General features: G+C 63.8%; 2 protein-coding genes across 2 annotated transcripts; one reads left to right on the plus strand and one right to left on the minus strand.

The window, feature by feature from the left end:
• Positions 1-89: 89 nt before the first annotated feature.
• LOC141949579 (glutamate dehydrogenase 1, mitochondrial-like) lies at positions 90-6,977 on the minus strand. Its single transcript, XM_074883366.1, has 11 exons — positions 6,953-6,977; positions 6,399-6,454; positions 5,837-5,900; positions 5,124-5,218; positions 4,806-4,985; positions 3,014-3,151; positions 2,703-2,840; positions 1,917-1,997; positions 1,232-1,447; positions 829-891; positions 90-206 (listed from the first exon to the last, which is right to left on the minus strand). The coding sequence occupies exons 1-11, from the start codon at positions 6,975-6,977 to the stop codon at positions 90-92; spliced, it is 1,173 nt and encodes a 390-aa protein (XP_074739467.1).
• Positions 6,978-8,180: 1,203 nt separating this feature from the next.
• GPRIN1 (G protein regulated inducer of neurite outgrowth 1) lies at positions 8,181-15,865 on the plus strand. The gene is made up of 7 exons (XM_074883497.1): positions 8,181-8,189; positions 8,388-8,570; positions 8,881-9,222; positions 10,087-10,141; positions 10,564-10,691; positions 12,245-12,339; positions 12,542-15,865. Exons 1-7 carry the CDS (start codon positions 8,181-8,183, stop codon positions 13,959-13,961), a joined length of 2,232 nt encoding a protein of 743 aa, XP_074739598.1. The 3' UTR covers positions 13,962-15,865.
• The last annotated feature ends 25 nt before the right edge of the window (positions 15,866-15,890 follow it).

A 15,890-nucleotide genomic window follows, 5' to 3' on the forward strand; every position in this document is an offset into this window, starting at 1 on the left:
ACCACACATGGTGTCCCTCTGCAGCAAGGACTGTGACTCTCACCGTGCGGCTGGCAGCGAGGCCCGGGGCAGCCCTGCCGGGTGCTGGGTCAGTAGGTGAAACCGGCCTCATTGTACACAGTGAACACCTTCTCCAGAGCACACAGGTAGGCAGCAGTTCTCTGGTCCAGGCCCAGGTTGTACCTCGCAGCCACGGTCATGATTTGCTAGGGAGAGAGGAGAGCTGTGACAGCGGTGTGTGCTGGGAGGGTCTGGGGGCAAGGGGGGCGCAGAGGATTCAGTGAGGAGGGTGCAGGCAGCCCCACACGGGTGAGCACCAGGCCAAGGGCCCAGGAGCACCCAAGGGGGAAGAGGTCACCCCCATGCCAAACGACCAAGGGGGCAGCTCTGTAAGACCTGGAGCCACCTACGAGCGGGTCTGGAGCTGCTTCTCCCACTGCTGCCCTACAGTGCTCCCCTGGGGACAGACCCACACAGGTGGGCTCCAGGCACTCACTGCTGAGCGCAGCAGCCTCCCTGAGGGGTGGCACGAGACAGTCCCCCCCCCAGCACTGCACCCCCGGCTCATCTGAGCAACTCTGGAAATGGGGCACAGGGGGTTGCGGGAACAGAGAGAGGGGCAGGGACCCAGCAGCATCAAGGGACACCGCAGAGCACGAGGCTTTGCCCAAAGCATGGGTACAGCCACCACTGGGCCTCGTGCTGCCCTGCCAGGAGTGGCGATGGGGTGCTGTGCATGGGCACCCCTCAGATACAGCACAGAGCCTCTGCAGCAAGGCAAGGGGCCCATGAGCAGGGATGGGTGAGGCAAAGAGCCCTCGGAGGTACCTTGGCTGACTGCTCCATGGTATAGGCCAGTCCTGAATACACAATGTCCTTCTCTGAGGCACCCTGAGGGGGAGAACAAGTGAATCCTTTGTGGGAGAGGCTACAGATTGGCCCCCCAAACCCATTTATCAAACACAGCCCCTCTGCTTGGCGCAGGACCCCCACAGGTGCAGCTGGATCCAGCACATGGCTCCTAAGGGACCCTGTGCAGCCCCCAGCAGCACCCTCAGATGGTACCAGCAAACACGGCATCTCCATCCCATCCCCTCCATCAGTGGGATGAGTGCATGGGGGGCTCTGTGTGTGCCAAAGCTCAGCTTTCAGCATGGAGACAGCAGACAGGAGCATCTGGGAATGGGAAACAGGTCAGCCAGGACAACCCTTCACAGTCATAGGCACTTACAGTCACATGGGCCTGGAACTGTGGGGACGGGATGATGGGGATCTCCCCTCTGGACTTGCCAAACCACTGCTCCAGGCTGTGCTGAACTGACTGCAGGAGGTGGTAGCTGGAGTCCCACTCGTACTTGAAGCTGAGGCGCCCGTAGCTAACGTGGTTCAGGTTCTTCAGCCACTCAAAGAAGGATACAGTCACACCACCTGCATTCACATACACGTCCTGCCAAGGGCAGTACATACTTCAGATTTGCTGCTTAGGGTGACCCCGAGACCCATGACCGATCTGGGGATCTCTCCTCCTCTGCCTTGGGTCCCTCCCCATACCCCTGGGTGCTGCCCTCAGGGACAGGCCAGAGGTTACTTGGATGGCCAAATCCTAGAGCCACAGTGGCTCTGCACTGCCTCTGAGCAGAGACACAATCTGCTCTGACACCCCGTCTGATGTGGCACAGTTTGCTGTTGGCCCACCAGTGGCTGCAGGACATCCTGGTGCTGGCCAGGAGCCCCATGGTCTATCGTTGCTGCAGCCAAGAACCAGGAGGGTTCAGAAGGGAAACCAGCATCTGAGAAGTGCTCAGGAGCTGGGGGCAAGGCAGGGAACAGGCTGACTGAGACAGCACCATCAGCGCTGCCTGGTCCCAGAGCCTGGCTAGATCCACATTGCAGCAGCTGACAACATATGGACATACCGGGATGACCAGGATGTTTCTTTGCAGGAATATCTCGTGTGCTGCTGGTGTAGTGGGGCCATTGGCAGCTTCTGCAATGATCTGAGAGCACAAGCAGAGCAGAGGTGACATAGGTGAAAGAAATAAAAGAAGAAATCAGCGCCAGGCTGCTTCCCCTGGTGCTGCAATTCCCCCACCAGGCCGTTTCTGGTGACAGGGGTCCGGGCACTCGCCTCCCCACTGGAGCTGTTCAGGATGAGCAAAAGCTCAGAGCTCGTGTTTCGCTCAGAATGATTAAGGGCTCAGCCTGAAAAAGACCTTGGCTGTGACAGAGTCCCAGGCCCCAGTACGCCCTGTCCTTCGGTCCCTGGAGCTCACAGTGAAGGGAGGAAGCTGGTATTTGTAGCAGTCCTCTGCTTTGCTCACTCTTATCTGCTGCCTATGATTTTCAGTGTCAACACTGTGACATCCAGTACCTTCAAGGGTATCATCTCCTCTTCCCTGGGAGGAGGATCTGATAGAGCAATGAAGACTGAGGATGCCAGAAGAGCCAGCAAAGGTCACTCCAACGATCCTTGCTCCCTGCCTGCAAAGGGAAGGGCTTAGGCTTTTCTCCTCCCCTAAATTATGCCATCTGCCACCTCTGCCTCACGCTCTGTCCCTCTGGCACAGCAGGCAAGTTATCAGTGCAGTGATGGGACACATCCCTGGGGTGCTGAGTGCCAAAAACGAAGGTTTGGTTGGGCTGCTGTCACTCGCACGCCAATGTAGGCCCTGTTGGGAGTGTGCAGCACAAGTGCTCTGTACCTTTGCTTGCACCCGGGGTGCATTCTCCCCTGTGAGCTGCTTCTCAATAGCGGCAGGGATGAGGATGTCGCAGGGCACCTCCAGGATGCTGCCGTTGTAGGACTCTGCTTTTGGAAAGCCAACTATGGTGCCGTGACCCTGGAATGAGCAGGAGAGTCCTGCTGGGCCCAGACTGGCAGTGTTGAGCACTGCCCTCAAAGCTGGGCTCTGCAGGAGATGAGGGGCAGCCCCCTTCTCTGTGGGTGTTTCAGAGACAGGCACTGACTACCCTCCCCTAAGAACAGGAGCTGGGTTAACTGGGCTCGACTCACCTGCTCATAGTCTTCTAGCTCCTTGGGGTCGATGCCTCTGGGATTGTAAATGGCTCCATCTGTCTCCCCAACACAGATGCAGTGGGCTCCGTACTCATGCAGGTACTTCATGGTGTGCAGCCCCACTTTGCCAAAGCCCTACAGCAACACAGAGCAGAGACGGTCTGGGGAGAGGGGAATTGTGGGGACAAACACTGCAAACAGACCCGCTGCTCTGGTAACAGCCCCCTCCCAGGAGCCTGAGCTGAGAAGCACAAATAGGAACCCTGGATCTAGCAGTTCTTGGTGAATGTTTTGGCTGGATGGAGACTAGGACGTGGAAGGACAGAGATCTCCCTGGCTCGTTAGAGGTTTGTGAAAAGCAGAACCCATGGGATAAGGACTTCCAGCTCAGCTTGTCTTTATCACCTCCAGAGCTCTTGGACGTGATATTCCAAGAACAGCATGCCATTCAGTTTCTAAGAGCTGATCTCGATAGAAAACAAATCCAGTGAGAAACCCAGTCCCTTGGTGGGTACCACACAGCGTCTAGGCACATCCGAGCAATCCTCCGGCACCTCACGCTGAGGGGCTGCGATCGGCTGCCACGGCACCGGCACAGGGCAGGGCTGTGGGGGTAGCTCAGCTCTCCTTACGGGAACAGATGGTTTTGCACCGTGTGCCCCAAAGCACTTGCCAGCTTGGTAAAGCTCCTAAAAGCAACAGTGGTTCCTGAGACTGCAAAAACAGCTCCCAAACACAGCAAAATTATACACACAGTAGCCAAGGACGTCAGCCTTCTCATTCTCTGCCGTATCAGCGAAGCAGAAGGATGTGCGGAGAGGAAAGGGATGAGCAAAAGCAGGGCTGTTCCCGAGGGCACTGCGGGCAGCAGCGCCGGTACAGCCTCGGTTCAAAGCCTCTTCCCCGCGGCAGGGAGCTGCGTCGGGGAGCGAGCGCTCGGAGGAAAGCACAGAGTGCTGGCCACAGGCAAGACTTCAGCTGCGTGGTTTCCAGTTTATTTCTCCCTTGCAGAGAGCAGTGGCCTCAGCAGGAAACGGGCAGCTGCGGGCAGAGCGGGCAGTGGATCGGGGCAGCAGTGCCTGGCCGAGAGCAGGAGCTCCTGGAGCTACAGCAGGGGGAAGCACCTCACCGCAGCAGTGAGCAGGCCCTGGGCTGCAGGGAAGGGAAGCTCCTTCCTGGGAGCAGAGGGGAAAGGCAGGGCTGGCACCCTCTGGGTCCCACCGAGCTCCCAGGCCGCTGGGCAAGGCAAGGCCAGCATGGGCCAGACACACAGAGCACCCAGAAGAGATGGGGGCTGCACCCACAAGCAGGACCTTTGCCATGGGTAACATGACGGCTTGCCACGAGTGGCTTGGAGGTGACAGAAACGTGACATTGTCGCTGGGGTTGGCTTTTTCCATCCAGTCTGGCAGAGTCCCCTGTGTCCTGCCACCTCGCCGCTCTACCTGCTGCACAGGTGAGGGTCAGTCGCAGCTTCCATTTTATGAGCGTTTTCAGGCAGGATGGCTACAGAGAAACCTTGGGAATGCCTGTGCCGACTGAGCAGTGCAGCACCCCTGGGCTGCTGATTCGGGTTTCTAAGAGATCAGCTCTTAGGAACTGATCCACACACAGCAGGTCTGAAAGACTGCTCAAACGAGTGCCAGCTGTCACAGGATGAGGAGAGATTTGGGAAATCATGTCCAGGCAGCACTGCAGGAGCTGAGGCTGAAAGCTGTTCTGGAGAGGAGGGGCAGAAAGGTCCCGAGGAAGTGTCCTCTTCAAAGCTCTGGCTGGGCTGAGCACTCACCTGCAGCACAAAGGTCTTGCCGGGCAGGCCGGGGCTCAGGCCGATGCAGTCCATGTAGTCTGTGTTGGTGATGTAGCTCTCGATGCCATGCAGGACCCCTCGCCCCGTGGCGGAGCGTCGCCCATGGATGCCTCCCTGGCTGATGGGCTTTCCTGTCACACACGCCTGGGTGTTGATGTCCTGCGAGGCCGGGGTGGGGAGAAAGAAGGTTAAGGCCTCACCTAAACCTAAAGCAACTCACTGGCACGGGCCTCTGGGCACAAACCCTCGTAGTGCCCACAGCATCCCGGGGTCCAAACCAGCACTGTCAGAGCTTACCCGGTACCCCAGTGTGTGGGTGTAGGTGTCAGCTATCCAGGACATCTCCCGCTCTCCAGTACTGACATCAGGGGCCAGCACATCAATCCCAGGCCCTGCGGAGGTAGAGAAATCTGTCAAACCCTGTCTTTGCAATTTGATTCTCTGCTCTGTACAGCCAGGTGATTTCTGCAGGCTGGTCATGCTCTTGGGCACACCAAGGAGTCCCCTGAGCAAAGCGTGGTGCTGCCCATGTCCCAGGGTCTCCTCAGCTTCTCTCAGACATGAATAACTGGCTTTCACAGGGTCTTTGTTGTGTTCCTTCTCAATACTTTCAAGTAAAGAGGAATGTAAAGGTCTTTGCCTTGTGACCAGCACCCACTGAGCTCTCTGTCACACGCTGAGGCAGGATAAACCTTCACTCCTCTCTGTGACTTTGCAGGCCAGCAGGAATGAGGGTAACACCCAGGTGAGGCCCTGCCCATCAGTAACTGGGAGACACCCTGGGCCAGACCCCACAGTGCTTGGTGCTGGAGGAGGCTCCTTCTGCTACAAATTCACAGCACAAGCAGAGCAAAATGGCGATCGGACAGCAGAGCACCAGGGCAGAGAGTGCTGCTGACAGGCAGTGAGGGAGCGGCAGCCTCTGTGCCTGCCCAGCCAGGCAGCCACTGCCCGCTCCCCTGCCTGCAAGCCACACACTGCTTACAGAACTGGGACAAAACCACTCTCACCTATAAATCCTTTCTTGGCCATTTCTACAGTAAAATGCCTTGTTATTTTCTCCAGCTCCTGTTCCTGTGCAAGAACATCAAAACACAGTTGTTACTACAAGCCCCAAGAAAAATCACAGAGCCATGGTGCAGCATCCGGCAGCTGCCCTGCTCTGCCTGTGCAGGGCACACCCTGACGTCTCCAGGGAGTTAATTCACAGCAGCTGGGGACCCTGGATCGAAAAAAAGAGATGTGTGAACTCCTGGTGCCTTTGCTCACTGCTCTTCCAACCCCTCGCTGATTTGTACCTTCCCCCAGCACAGCAGGCAGCGGCAGGAGCATCCCTACTCCAGACTCCTTCAGCGTGTCTCTGGCCAGATGCGCTGACCCATAAACCAGAGCTCCCCACCCCTCTTCCCACCCGAAGCTGCTTTTCACAGTCGTTGGGTGAGTGTTACTCACCACAAACATCTCCCCCCGCTTGTCAGAGTGCACCGCTGTGATACACACGGAGAGGGAGGGCTGTGCAAATGGAGCGTGAGTTATGGGCCGTCGGCGGAGGAAGGAGAGGAGTGAACTCACCGAGTATTTACTTGGATCAATCCTCACACCCGCCATGGCACCACCAAAATGAACATCTGGAAAAGACCGGGTAAGGCAGACAGATGTTCTCTGCCAGCTCATCTGCTTCCCGGGGGAGGAGGTGACTACGGCAATCGTGACCTTGTTGGCAAATCCAGGCATGGGGCCAGCGCTTCCCGACCCCACACATGGCTCCTCTCTAATGCCATGCGGCCTCTGCGGAGCAGAGCCAAAGGCAGGACAGGATACGGGCCCTGAGCCTGCCACAAACGCCACCAGCCAGAGCTGAATCCATGACAACCCAGGCACAGAGACTGCATCTGAGAAGCACGATGCTTGACGCTCCCTGATTAACACAAACATCCCGGACTGCCAGTGGCGTATTCTGCAGCCGCAGCAAGCCTTGCCCTCGCACATCCGTGCCCAGAGGAACATCCTGCACTTCTGGAGCACTTCTGATATTCAAAGCACCTAACAAGCTTTTCTGACTCACTGTATCACAGCCCCATCCCATGCCCAAGTCTCCACACGCTTTACATTCCTCTTGTACTTACCCACTATGGCACATTTGTATGTCATTAATGCAGCCAGGGCTTTTACTTCATCGGCACCCATTGAGCTGCTGAAACGAACCCCTGGGAAAGGAGAGAGAAGTGAAGAGTCCCTGCCTTTTTACCACAAATGGCACAGAGACACTGTAGGAAAGGTTTTGACTCTTCTGAAACAGCAGCATCTAGTCACAATAGGTGATCAGCAATCGTTCAGCTAGACCTGTTCCTCCAGATCACCACAGAATGAAAAGCAGCTTCCTACCAGCCAGCCATCCCACAGACACAGGCCTTTGCTGTGGCGAGCGCCTCAAACAGTGCAGCTGCAGCACGGCAAAAGCCTCAGGCTCAGGGCGAAGGGACAGGAGGCTGGGACCCAGCAGGCTCAGAACAACTGTCGCTGCTTTGAGGTATATTGAGGGCAGCGAGTGTATGGTATTTAGGATGAGGAGTCAAACGCACACAGGGTTGGCTGCCAGCCATGCAGCTCTTGTGCTCCGGTGCAAGCTGGAGCAGCTGGGCTGCAGCTGAGGTTGGCAGAGCTGCCTCCCCCAGGTGCGTCCTGTCCTTCTGTGGGATGCATTCAAGGACAGCGTCCTCCTGGGCACCCCTGTACACATCCTGACCAGCACTGCGCTAACGCAGATGCCTCCCACTCAGCCTCCCCGCTCCCCAGGCCGGGCGGGGGTGAGCCCATCAAAGCCGCACGCTGCCGGGCCGGGATACAGAAGCGTGCAGCGGGGCCGTGGCTCCCTGCCTTACCCCCTTTGCAGGGCAGGCGGTGCTGGCTGTGCTGGGCCTGCCAGCCCCGCACCACCTCCCAGGCGCCGCTGTCCCTGCGCAGGGGGAAGGCCACCTCCAGGACGTGGCTGCAGCGCCGGATGGTCTCCAGGATCACGCGCACCCAGGGCAGCCCGCCCCGCTGGGCCGCTCCCGCCTCTATCATGGTGGCCGCCCGCCCGTAGAAGGCCTCCACCATGGCCAGCAGCCCGGGGTCGTTGTGGCTGCTCCCCGCCAGGCCGGCCGTGCCCCGGCACCACCCCGGCGCTGCCATGGGGCACCCCCGGCCCAGCCGCCTCCCTGCTACCCTCAACATGGCTGCCCCTGCCCTGCCGCCCTGGCAGCGGGCAATAAGGGGTGCCCTGGGTGGCTGAGGGCACGCCCTTCAGCAAACGGCTCTCTGATTGGCTGATCCCCGACGGGGTGGCCGTGGGGGGGCGCTGTGGAGCGGGGCATGGGCAGGGTGGGTACTTCAAGATTCTTCTGATTGGCTGATTCTGTGGCCAATGGGAGGTGGGAAGATGATGGGGGCGGGGTCTGCACAGGCAGAAGATGGCCCCAAGGGGCGGGGCCAGCGGGGGGGTGCGGGGGTGCAGGGGGGAGCGGGGCGGTGGGGCTGGGGGACCCTGGGGTGCTCGCCCAGCTCCCGGCGCCTGCGCAGCCCCACGCCGCCATCCCAGCAGTAGGGGCCGTCCCTCCCTGTGCCCCCAAGCTAGCCCTGGGGGTGTGTCCCTGCCTGCGCCTGGGGGCCTGCCTGCGCCAGCAGCACCCAGGGCGATGTGCTTGGCCACTGGGCTGCGGTGTCCCGGCCGTGGGGCCCTCCCACGCCGCAGGGCTCTGGCAGGTGAGCCCCAGCCATGGGCCGCGTGTTGGGGCAGCCAGAGTGGAGGGTGCTGGCAGGGATCAGGCCCCTCCCAGCACCTCCGCGCCAAGGCGGCTGGGAAGGCAGAGCTATTTTTAGGGCGCTTGGTGCTTTTGGGTCTGACTTCGCTGCCATCCCAAGGCACCCGCAGTTCTGGGCATGCCGAGGGTCCTTCTGCTGGCGGCACAACTTGTCCTGGGGAGGGAGCCCGGGGGCAGTGTGGGGCACATGGCTACAGGTGGCAATGGCAGCCCGGTGCCCCTGAGCATCCTCTGCTGCTCCCATTTGCCAGCACCCCGTCAGCTCCAGAGCCCAACCGCCCTGCCCGCAGATAACGTGGGCAGCCGTGCATGAAGGTGGCGTGGCCGTGAGCGGCACCAGGAAACCCATCGCCTGCCCACCGGGCAGCCCTGGATGGGACACGTTTCCCAGCCAGACCCTGTCAGCTGCGTTCCATCGCTCCCCGGCACAACCGGGCACCGGCGAGCCGCATGGCGTGGGGCCAAGCCTGGGCCGAGCCGTGTGCCGGGCGCGTGTGTCTGCCTGCACCGGCGTGTGCGGACGCCGGCGGCGTGCTGGCGGCTGTGGGGGAGCCCGGCGCGTTCACGTGGCGCTGCCCGTGCGGGCGTGGGAGGTGGGCCGTGGCGCCGAGGGAGGGGGCTGCCATGCTACCTGTGCCGGCAGCCCCCTCCGCCGAGAGAGAGAATGTGCTTTTCAGGCAGCTGCCTGACTCCTCGCGCGCCGGCAGCGCGGGAGTGCGTTGCCAAGGCAATGGGGACCATCTTACTCATCCTCCTCGCTATTGTTCTCCTGCCAGCCCCGAAGTGCCCGGGTGGGGAGAGGAGGAGGGAGAGGCAGCCGGCTTGGGATGAAGGCTGCCTGTGGGGAGGGGAGGATACTCCCCACGACCCACCCGCCCCCGGCCAGGGGACGTGTGGGGTGCTGAGATGCCGATGGGGATGGGGATGGGGATGGGGAGAACAGCTGCCAGCAGAGTGGAGAGCAGCGGGTAGAAGCAAATGGCAGCAGGATGCGACCCCACAGCCCCCCACGCTGTGGCAAAGTCCCAGCCAGGGCATGGGGGACATTTCAGTCCCCTCCTCTGCCAGGACGTGATCCTGCCCGTGGTGTCCCTTGTGCCCCCCAGGGTCTGTGCCCAGCCTGGGGTCTGATCCCACACATGCAGTGTGGGTTATAAACCCATACCTATGCCCCACACTGTGCTCCCCCGCACTGCAAGCAGGCAACTGGGCCCAGTCAATGCTGCCAGACTGGGACCAGCACACAGGACCATATGGGTGGGGACAAACACCTCGAGGGGGGGACATGCTGATGGGTGCAGCAATGCACCCCCACACCATCCACCCCATTCCCCCATCAGGGTGCCTAGCGGTGACATGGGGGTGCCCTGCTCTGCCCCAGGGTGGGTAAAGCAACGCTTTTTATTTTATTTCCATATCCTGCCTCCCTATTTTTAGCCTTCGGGGTTTTGTTCCAGCCTGGCTGTTTACTGGAAGGAGCATTTCCAACCTCCCTTGTCTCCAAGCAACCAGGTGTGCCAGCTCCCATCACACTGGCCTCACCCTATAGATCTATAGGTCTGGGGGGGCGTGTGTGCTAACGTTAGCCCCAAGATGGGGTTCCATGTCTTGAGGTTAATGTTAGCACACCCTCCTCCTCGACTCTATAGATCTATAGCTCCTGCCCCGGCGCTGACATCCCTGGGGCAGGGGGGGGATGCTGATCCTATAGGGTGATGGGGAGCAGCTGGGGGGGGGTTGGGGGGGATGCTGGAGGGTTTGGGGGAGATGCAGGGATGCAGGCGAGGCGAGCAGGCCGCCTTCCCCCCTGCAGCGCGAGCGGGAGCGCGTGGGAAGGAGTTAGACAAAGCCTGAGCCCGGGAGCAGAGGCAAGCGCTGCTGGGAGGGAGACGGGGACGTTCTCCCCTCCCCGTCCTCCCCCACCCTTGGGCGAGGGGTACGCGGGAGCCCACCTCCATCCCCGCCGCGGTGGCACGTTGTCCCCGTCCCGCGGGCTGGTTGGGGTGCAGCCCCCCCCCGCCCCGGTGATGCCTGGGAGGGAAGCGGCCATCTCCATCACCAGGTAGGAGGGGGACCGGGCTCTGTGTCACTGTCACCCCCCGCTCACGGGACTCACGCTAAGGGTTGGGGACCCCCTGACCAGGCCGGTGCCGACCACGTGTCCTGCTGTGCCCGGGTGCACCGGGGGGTGCCGGCGGGACCGTCCCTGGGGGATACGGGGTGGGGATACTGGGGGGTGTCGGGGGGGCTGGGGGGTGATGGGGGGGGCTCCCGGGGCGGTAACAGCGACGACACCGGGAGGGGAGGGGGGTGTGTGTGTGCCGGGACGCCCACGTTCCCCGCGGCTGCCGGCCCTCCCTCGCCTCCCCACCGCTGCCCGGTGGCGCCGGGGCGGGCGGCAGCCGGGGGGGAGCGGCCCGGGGCGCGGTACCGCCCCCACCGCCGCCGCCCCACGCATGCTCGCCGCCGCTGCCGCCGCCGCGCCGGAGCTGAGCGGAGCGGGACGGGTCGGGAGGATCCGCTGCCGCCGCCAGGTAACGGCGGCCCCGGGGCGCACGTGGCGGGGCCCGGCCGGGCGCTGCCGTCGCCGCCCGACCCGGTACCGGCACCCCCAGGGCGGGGCGCGGCGGCGCCGCGGGCCCCCGGGACGGGGCGGCGGGGGCGGCCTCCCCCCGGCTGGGGCTGTCGGGGCGGCTTTGTCCGGGGCTCGGCCGGGGAACCGGGGCGTGCACACGCGTGTCCGTGCGTGCGGGTGTGCCCGTGGCCATGTGCTGGCGTGTGCGTGCCTGTGCGTGTGCACACGCGTGTGCCGGGGCTCGCAGCTCCTCCGGGGCAGGGCGCCCACAGCCCCCCCGGGACGGAGGGTGCTGGCGGGGCAGGTCGGGGCTGCGGGGCGGCATGGCCCCCCGGGAACGGGGCGCTGCGTGGGAAGACAGGGACGGGGCGGGGGGGCGGTGTTCTTGCCTCCGGGGCCCCGGCGCTGCTGGGCGGCCGCGGGGGGGTCGGTGCCAGCCTGGTCCCTGCTCCTGCCGCTTCCCTTGGGGGGAACTCGCTCGACTCCAGCCGTGTCTGCTCGGCTCTGCCCTTCCCGGGACCCACGAGTGGCCGTGGCCGGAGGCGTGGAGTGCCCTACTCCATGTGCTCCCGGCTCCGGGGGGACTCGCTGGCACTGGCAGAGCTGGGGGGGCTCCCGGAGAGTTGGGGGCTTCCCGCCGTGCTCCTGCCGCAGGGCTGCCCCGCGGCGCCGGGGAGGGTTTGGGGCCGATTGGGTGACACGAACCTGTGTCCCCCCACCCCGTGTCGGGGTGCCTGCCCGCAGCCAGCTCTGCCCAGCGTGGCCGGCAGCTCGGTGCACCCTCGACGTGGGGTGTAGGCGCTGAGCTGGGGGTTCCCGTGGCTGGGGAACACGCATCACTCCCAGCTCTGGGGATGCTGATCCCAGTTTGTGAAGGGAAGGGCTCGGGCTGCCCTGCAGCCACCCCTCAGCCCCCGGGCCTGGCTTGCTGTCACCCCATGCTGTGCCCAGCTCCCCACTGGCAGGCGGGGGGTGCCGAGCCCCCCCAGGCTCCCTGCCTGGTGCCGGGGACCATGCCCCAGCTGCTGCTCTCCCCGCAGGGGTGCCTGCGCCACGTCCCCCCGCTCCGGCAGCCGCAGCAGCTCCTGGATCTCGCTCCCGGTTGGGCCGCGCCGGGGGAAGGCTGGCTTTTACGGTAGGTGGCCGGCACCGTTCCTCCCTTCCCGTGGGGCTGGGCACTGGGTGCTGCCACGCAGGCTGCACCGGGGCCAGTGGGTGCTCTGGACAGCTGCCCAACCTGTTGTCATGGGTGGTGTGAAGAAAAACAGTTGGCAACTGACAGGGGCTGGGGATCCATGTGCTGCTCCCCTCTCACTGTCCCATCCTCTCTCTTGCAGACCCACGGCAGGACTAGCATGGGAGAAGCCTTCCCCGGGCATGGGCAGTGCTAAGGAGCCCGAGGGGCTGCAGCTGCTGAGCCACCAGGCCGGGGCCGAGGACGCCTGCGAGCCCGGCGCCAGCTCTCCCGGCTGCCTGCCGGCTGGCGAGTGCCTGCCCGGCTCCGGCTGTGCCGCAGGGGACCGTGCCATGAGGACCTGCTGCGTGGCTGAGCCGGAGAGCCAGGCCACCACGGCCAGCCCAGTGGCGGAGAAGAAGGTGCCATCGTCAACAGGACCGTCTCCCAGCACGCTTCTCCCGGACGCCAGCGTGGAGCCAAGCGTGGCGGCAGCGATGGGGAGCTGCGGGGGACCAAGTGGCACTGCCTCTGCCTGTGGTCTTGCAGGGATGGGGGTCCCCGGTACCCAGATGGAGAACATGTCCCCTGTGCCCCCCCTGCCTGAGCCCTGCCTCAAGGCGCCCAGCAAGGACGTGGGGAGCACGCCGGCTCCTGCCAAACATGTGGTGTTCGTGGAGCCTGCCGTGGGCGCCGGAGCAGCTGAGCTTCCAAGCCAGGAGCAGCCCCAGGGTGGCACAGGGACATCCCTGGGTGCTGCACCCCAGCCGAGGGGTGGTGAGGCTCCCATGCACCCCCAGGGGGGCACAGCGGACCCCCCTGGCACCGGCACTGTGGGGAGCGGGAGCCGAGGTGAGGCAGGGCTGAGCCCCACCACCCTGGGCCAGGGCAGAGCCGAGGGGAGCCCAGCCCAGGGTGCGGATGCCGGGAGCAGCCAGCAGCCCCGGACAGCCAAGCTGCTCTGCGAGTCCTACTCCTTCGAGGTGACCCCACCACAGGATGCCGGGACACAGGACATGGGGACGCAAGTGGACAGCCGAGCGTCCCTGGTGTCGGTAGCCTTGAGCCCCATGAGCCCCCTGGGCGGGGCTGCTGCCTTCACCTTCCCCAAGAGAGAGCCAGGCTCTGCTGCTCCCCCGCGCCCAGAGCCCTCCAAGAAGGACGCAGAGATGCAGGTGTCCATGCCCGTGGAGACCCGCTCAGTGGCCACCGGGCCCATGACACCAGTGGCCAAGTCCCCGCAGGCCTCGTACCCCGAGGTGCACGTGAAGGGGACGGTGGTGGAGGAGGCTCCGGAGCCCATCCGGGAGGTGAGCTGGGACGAGAAGGGGATGACGTGGGAGGTGTATGGGGCCTCCATGGAGGTGGAGGTGCTGGGTATGGCCATCCAGAAGCACCTGGAGAAGCAGATCGAGGAGCACGGGCGGCAGGTGGTGATGACCCCCCAGAGCACCCGCACCGGCTCCATCAAGGGAGCCCCCCGCAAAGGCGAGGCCAAGAGGCAGCCCAGCATCTTTCGGGCTCTGCTGCAAAACGTCCGGCGGCCCCGGTGCTGCTCCCGCGCCGGCCCCGCCACGGAGTGAGCTGCTGCTCGCACCGGTGGGGTGGGGGTGCCACAGGGCTTCTCGGGGGAAGCGCGGAGGGATCCCTGCCCCGGCGTCCTGAGATGCCTGCTGCCAGCGTGTGGGGCTCCGGGGGCTGGGGCAGGAGGTGATGGAGCACTGCACGCTGGGGCAAGGCATCTCCTTCACCGGGGGTCCCCCCGCCAGCCCGGGGTCCCCCCACCAGCCTAGCCCCATGGAGGTGCCCTGGGACATGAGGCTGGTGCCCCATCTCTGGGCTTGGTGGGTCTTTTCAGCATGAGGAAGCACATGGCTCCTTCCAGCCCGAGGCGTCTCCTGCCTGTGGGCACAGGGTGTGGAGATGGCTCAGGGTGGGCACGGGCAGGTCACTGCTGGCTCCCCCGAGCTCTGGCCTCGCTTGCACCCCAGGCAGCAGCGTCGCTCCCCATGCTGGAGAGACGCTGGTGCATCGCTCTGACACTGCTTCCCCTGCCCAGGGCTCAGCCATGCTCTGAGCAGCCCACAGCCGTGCACGCGTGGGTCCCCGTGGCTACCCGGGGCAGGAGTGTTCAGCCCAGCCCGCCACAGCTCTGTCCTGTGCCCCACTGCCATGGGGGCCCCAGAGCTCAGAGGATGTGGCCATGTGGGGCACCAGGACAGATTTCAAATGGGAGAGATGGGAGAGCCGCTCCTCCCCATCACTGTGGCTGGAAGTGCTTGGGGAGTCTGTCCCCATGGCCCCCAGCTCCCCTTGCCTGGGGACCTGCCATCAGAGCCCAGGGCACATCCTCGCCATGGCTGGTGGTGGGGATGAAGCCTGTCCTGCCGCCGGGCCCGTCCAGCCACCCCGGTGCCGGAGAGGCCCCACGTGCTGCTCTCTACATCTCTCTGGCCCCGATGGCTGCTCTCTTCTGATGGCAGCTGGGGATGTGATGGCTGCAAAGCGCTGCCACTTTTTACAGCTGGGGTTTTACAGGATGGGGGGGAGGGGGGCTTTTATTGAACCGTGTTTGCATTTTTGGAGCTTTTTAAGAGACACTTTCAGCTGTGCGCGTCCTGTCTGGATCCACCTGCTCCCCGGTGGCCTGCGGGGCCATGACCCTCTTTTCAAACACTTTTCCTACGTTGCCTGCGCCTCGCCGGGCTGAAGAGCTGGTTTGCAGGGGGTTGAGCATCCCCGCGCTGGATGAGCATCCCTGTGCCGGCAGCACCGCGGTGTCCTGCTGAGACGTGGGTCCTGGCCCCTCTAGCCTGGCCCTGTGCAGAGGACCAGCCCCGCAGGGCCGCAGCGAGGGGGGCCCAGGCCTGTGCCCAGCGCCTGATGGGCAGGAGGCTGCAAATGGGGGGTGCTTGGGGAGCTGCCCCATCCCCTCAGGGCTTGAGGGGCCGGGGGCATCAGTGCAGCCGCTTCCCCTCTTTAAGGGGCAAGTCTTGCCCCCCCCCAAGCCCCCATTGTACATCCTGGGCTTGTTTTTGCCCTGCGGGGCTGTCTCTTGCCTCTGGAGGGGGGGTGGGCTGCGAACTGCCAGCTGAAGCATCAGCTGGCAGCTGCCAGCGCCTGCCCTGTGCCGTGGCGCTCACCGGGAGCCGGCTCTGCTCAGTGCCTTGGGCTACAGGAGCCGTGCCACGGCCACTTGGGGAAGACCAGGAGCCCTGGGGCATCCACCTGCCACCCTACCCCCGGCCGTCCCCCACCTCCAGCCCCGAGCTGCGAGCTGCGGCACACCGGCGCTGCGGCTTCATCACCTACATCTTTTTTTCCTCTTCATTTCTTTTTTTGGGGGTGGGAGGGAGGAGGGGGGCGGGAGGACCAACCTGTCAACGTGGATGTTGGGTAATAAAACCTTGCACAAACCTCTGCGCAGGGCTGCCTTCACCTCCCTCCCACAGGGTTGAGTGGGGCCAGGGGACAGTGGGGCAGCCTAGGGAAGGGGTCCCAGGGATGAGAAG

Source organism: Strix uralensis, chromosome 14 (assembly GCF_047716275.1).
Source record: "Strix uralensis isolate ZFMK-TIS-50842 chromosome 14, bStrUra1, whole genome shotgun sequence".
Lineage (NCBI taxonomy): Eukaryota > Metazoa > Chordata > Aves > Strigiformes > Strigidae > Strix > Strix uralensis.

What these genes read in the sequence shown, in the direction of transcription:
- LOC141949579 (XM_074883366.1), bottom strand. Translation starts at nt 6,977, where the DNA reads ATGACATACAAATGTGCCATAGTGG. An exon ending in GGCCAAGAAAGGATTTATAG is followed by an intron (nt 5,219 to 5,836) that starts GTGAGAGTGGTT and finishes CTACCTCCGCAG; the next exon opens with GGCCTGGGATTGATGTGCTG. An exon ending in CACCCCGGGTGCAAGCAAAG is followed by an intron (nt 1,998 to 2,702) that starts GTACAGAGCACT and finishes TTGTGCTCTCAG; the next exon opens with ATCATTGCAGAAGCTGCCAA.
- GPRIN1 (XM_074883497.1), top strand. An exon ending in GCGGCCATCTCCATCACCAG is followed by an intron (nt 10,692 to 12,244) that starts GTAGGAGGGGGA and finishes CTCTCCCCGCAG; the next exon opens with GGGTGCCTGCGCCACGTCCC. An exon ending in GGGGAAGGCTGGCTTTTACG is followed by an intron (nt 12,340 to 12,541) that starts GTAGGTGGCCGG and finishes TCTCTCTTGCAG; the next exon opens with ACCCACGGCAGGACTAGCAT.